This window comes from Micropterus dolomieu, linkage group LG10 (assembly GCF_021292245.1).
Source record: "Micropterus dolomieu isolate WLL.071019.BEF.003 ecotype Adirondacks linkage group LG10, ASM2129224v1, whole genome shotgun sequence".
NCBI lineage: Eukaryota > Metazoa > Chordata > Actinopteri > Centrarchiformes > Centrarchidae > Micropterus > Micropterus dolomieu.
Window position 1 is genome coordinate 5,110,603 of NC_060159.1, and position 3,029 is coordinate 5,113,631.

The 3,029-nt window shown below is 42.1% G+C and overlaps 1 protein-coding gene across 2 annotated transcripts in view; it reads left to right on the plus strand.

Moving 5' to 3' along the window:
* Nucleotides 1–3,029, plus strand: part of tnfrsf21 (tumor necrosis factor receptor superfamily, member 21) — a 56,437-nt gene that overhangs the window by 13,419 nt on the left and 39,989 nt on the right. The window contains exon 2 of one of the 2 annotated variants that reach the window (XM_046060431.1): nucleotides 746–1,463. In XM_046060431.1, coding sequence (XP_045916387.1) covers nucleotides 746–1,463 — 718 coding nt within the window. The remainder of the gene's footprint in view (nucleotides 1–745; nucleotides 1,464–3,029) is intronic. The other variant, XM_046060432.1, reaches the window with a different exon arrangement.

Consider the following 3,029-nt stretch of genomic DNA (forward strand, 5'->3'; position numbering starts at 1 on the left):
CAAAGAAATATGACCACATTACTCCTATTTTAGCTTCATTACACTGGCTCCCAGTATGTTTTAGAATTGACTTTAAAATTCTATTGATCACTTTTAAAGCTCTTCATGGCCTCTCGCCTTGTTATATTTCTGAACTTTTAGTCCAATACACACCAGCACGTACCTTGAGATCCTCGGGCAGAGGTCTGTTGTCTGTTCCAGAGTCTCGACTGAAAACTAAAGGGGACAGAGCGTTTGCTGTCAGGGCCCCGAGGCTCTGGAACAGCCTGCCCGAGGAAATCAGGTCGGCTGAGTCAGTGAACTCTTTTAAGTCCCTTCTTAAAACATACTTTTATAGGAGAGCCTTTCCCGATCTTATTTGACTTTATTTTATCCCTTGTATTTTATTGTATTTTACTAATTTTATATTAATCTCTATTTTAGTGTTTTCAATGTTTTCATGCTCTTATCTTGTTTTTTTGTATTATTCTTTATACTTGTTAAAGTACTTTGGAACTTGTTTTTGAAAAGTGCTCAACAAATAAGGATTATTATTATTATTATTATTGTTATTATATAAATGTTGTGTTCACAACTTGTTTCTGCTGCCTCCAGGTAGCCAATAAAATCAGTTAATGCAGGGTTAAGTATGGGGTGTAATGAAATCAGGGCTTCAGACTTGTTCCATACAACTCTACTATATCTTTACATTCTACTGCCATTTTTTTGATTTCTCTTTAACTTCCACACTTTTTTCTTTCCTCAGCTCTTATATACAGTGGTGCTTGACATCTCAGCTCGGGTTTTGACCACAACCAGCCCAGCTGACCAGCCCCTCCTCTCTCCCCGCCACTATCAGCACACCGACCCTGACTCGGGCACCCAGTTGGTCTGCGACAAGTGCCCCGCAGGCACCTATGTGTCTTTCCACTGTTCCCCGACAGCCGTGAGGGAGTGCAACCCCTGCCCTGTAGGCACCTTCACACGAGGCGAGAACGGGGTCCAGCAATGCCATCGTTGTCGGGCTCCATGTCCTGCAGGCTTTATTGAGAAAGCTCCCTGCACCGCCACCCGGGACAGAGTGTGCAAATGTCCCCCCAATAGCTTCTTGTTGGTGGATGGCGGCACAGAGTGTAAGCCCCACTCACTGTGCCCTCCAGGGACCAGGGTGAAAAAGCGGGGCAGTGAAACAGAGGATGTGCTCTGTAAGCCATGCACCAAGGGGACTTTCTCAGATGTGGAGTCGAGTGCGATGAAGTGCCGAACCCACACGAACTGCCCTGCTCAGGGGCTGGTGCTGCTTACATCAGGGACTAGAGAGACAGATAATGTCTGTGGACCACCTTCTACAGCCCTCACTTCCTCTTCATCTTCACCTGTCTCCACAACCAGCCTACTGGGACCTGCGCAGGCTGTGCTTGTTCAGGAAACTATGACATCGTCATCCTCTCCATCATCATCCCTTACTCTACGTGTACATAAAGGTGAGAACAGAGACTCTGTTTCTTGTGTTGTTAATTAATGTTCATTACTGTATATATCTGTTTCAAATGGCTTTTCAGCTAGCTTAGTTTCAAATAGTGGCATTATTACTCCTGAAGTTGTTGAAATGGGGTAGCCGCCAAAATGTGCTGAATTAGCCTAATAACAGTTAGCCTAACTACGGATGTTCTTTCGTCATTCATTTTAGTTGTGATCACATAGTTAAACATTATAAAAATTGGGCTTATTTACTTTCTTTCTGAGTGTAGAAGAGAAAATATCCCTCTTAATGTCTGGATATTTAATACAGAGCTAGGGTCAGGAGACAATCTCTGGTCTTCAGTTTAAGTTAGGCCAAATGCTTCCCTGATCCACTCCAAAAATAACATTAATTAATAGTTTTTCCTTATTAAGTAGCATCCGTTTGAAAACATTATAAATAATACTATAAAATATATATAAAAATGTGCCCCCTATGCTGACTGAGAGTGAATATATTTAACTTTTATTTAACTAGGAAGCCACGTTGAGATTAAAATCTCTTTTACAAGTGAGACCTAGCCAAGACTGGGTCAAACAGCAACATCAAACAATTAACAGAACTAGAAGGGCAAATCACAATGGCATCATTAGGTGTAACAACAATGCATTACATAATACAGTGCATAAGCAAGGCAGTAACATTTAGTCCCATGTTTGTTAGGTGAAGCAAACGCAGCTAACAGGGACCAATTCCTTCATTCCATGTTTAAAATCCTTTACAGAGATATGGGTCTTCAGTTTGAGCTTGGTCTGCACATCGTTCCAGGACCAAAGGCCATTGTAGAACATGCCTGATTTGCCAACCTCTTCTCTGATAGCAGGCACTTTAAACTAAAGCCAACTGTGTGACCTATAAGTATGACTGCTTTGCAAGACTAAAAACTTTGGTTTAAATAGTTAATAAACAGTAGTTATATAATAGTTAATAAAAAAAATTCTTACATTCCCTGTTACTTTATGAGAATTCATTCAATGCTGTTGCAGCATCATTACATCAATGAAACACTTGTTTTTCCCTGTGGGAATTCCTAAAAGAAAAGACACCCATAGGCATGGAAACAAACTGGTGGCAGTTCCCTATCTTAGGAATGTTACTATCTGTGGTCAGGAGGAGTTATGGGTATTTCTGTCTGCTCCCTCCCTCATTACCTCTAGGTCAGAGAATGTAAAAAAAATCCCTTTTTCCTTTTTCTGTCTTCCTGTTCTCTGTTGTCACCTCTCCCTCTCCCTCTCACTTACTGTTACTCAGTCAGCCAGTCATTTCTCAGAATCAACAACCCGTAACCAGCGTACCCTTCCTCCCCACACAGATCACCACACCTACAGTACTGTCACTACTGTTTGTGATTGGAAGGGATCGATGGCTTCTCAGCCAGTTAATTTGACTCTGTCTGTGCTGAAAGAGGGAAAGCTGGGGTGGGCGGGGGTGGGTGTTACGCATGTCATGACTGTTATTTTTCACCACTCTTTAAGTGTCAGTGGAGAGGGTTAGAAGGACCACCTCGGAAAAGGAGCACAGAAAGAGT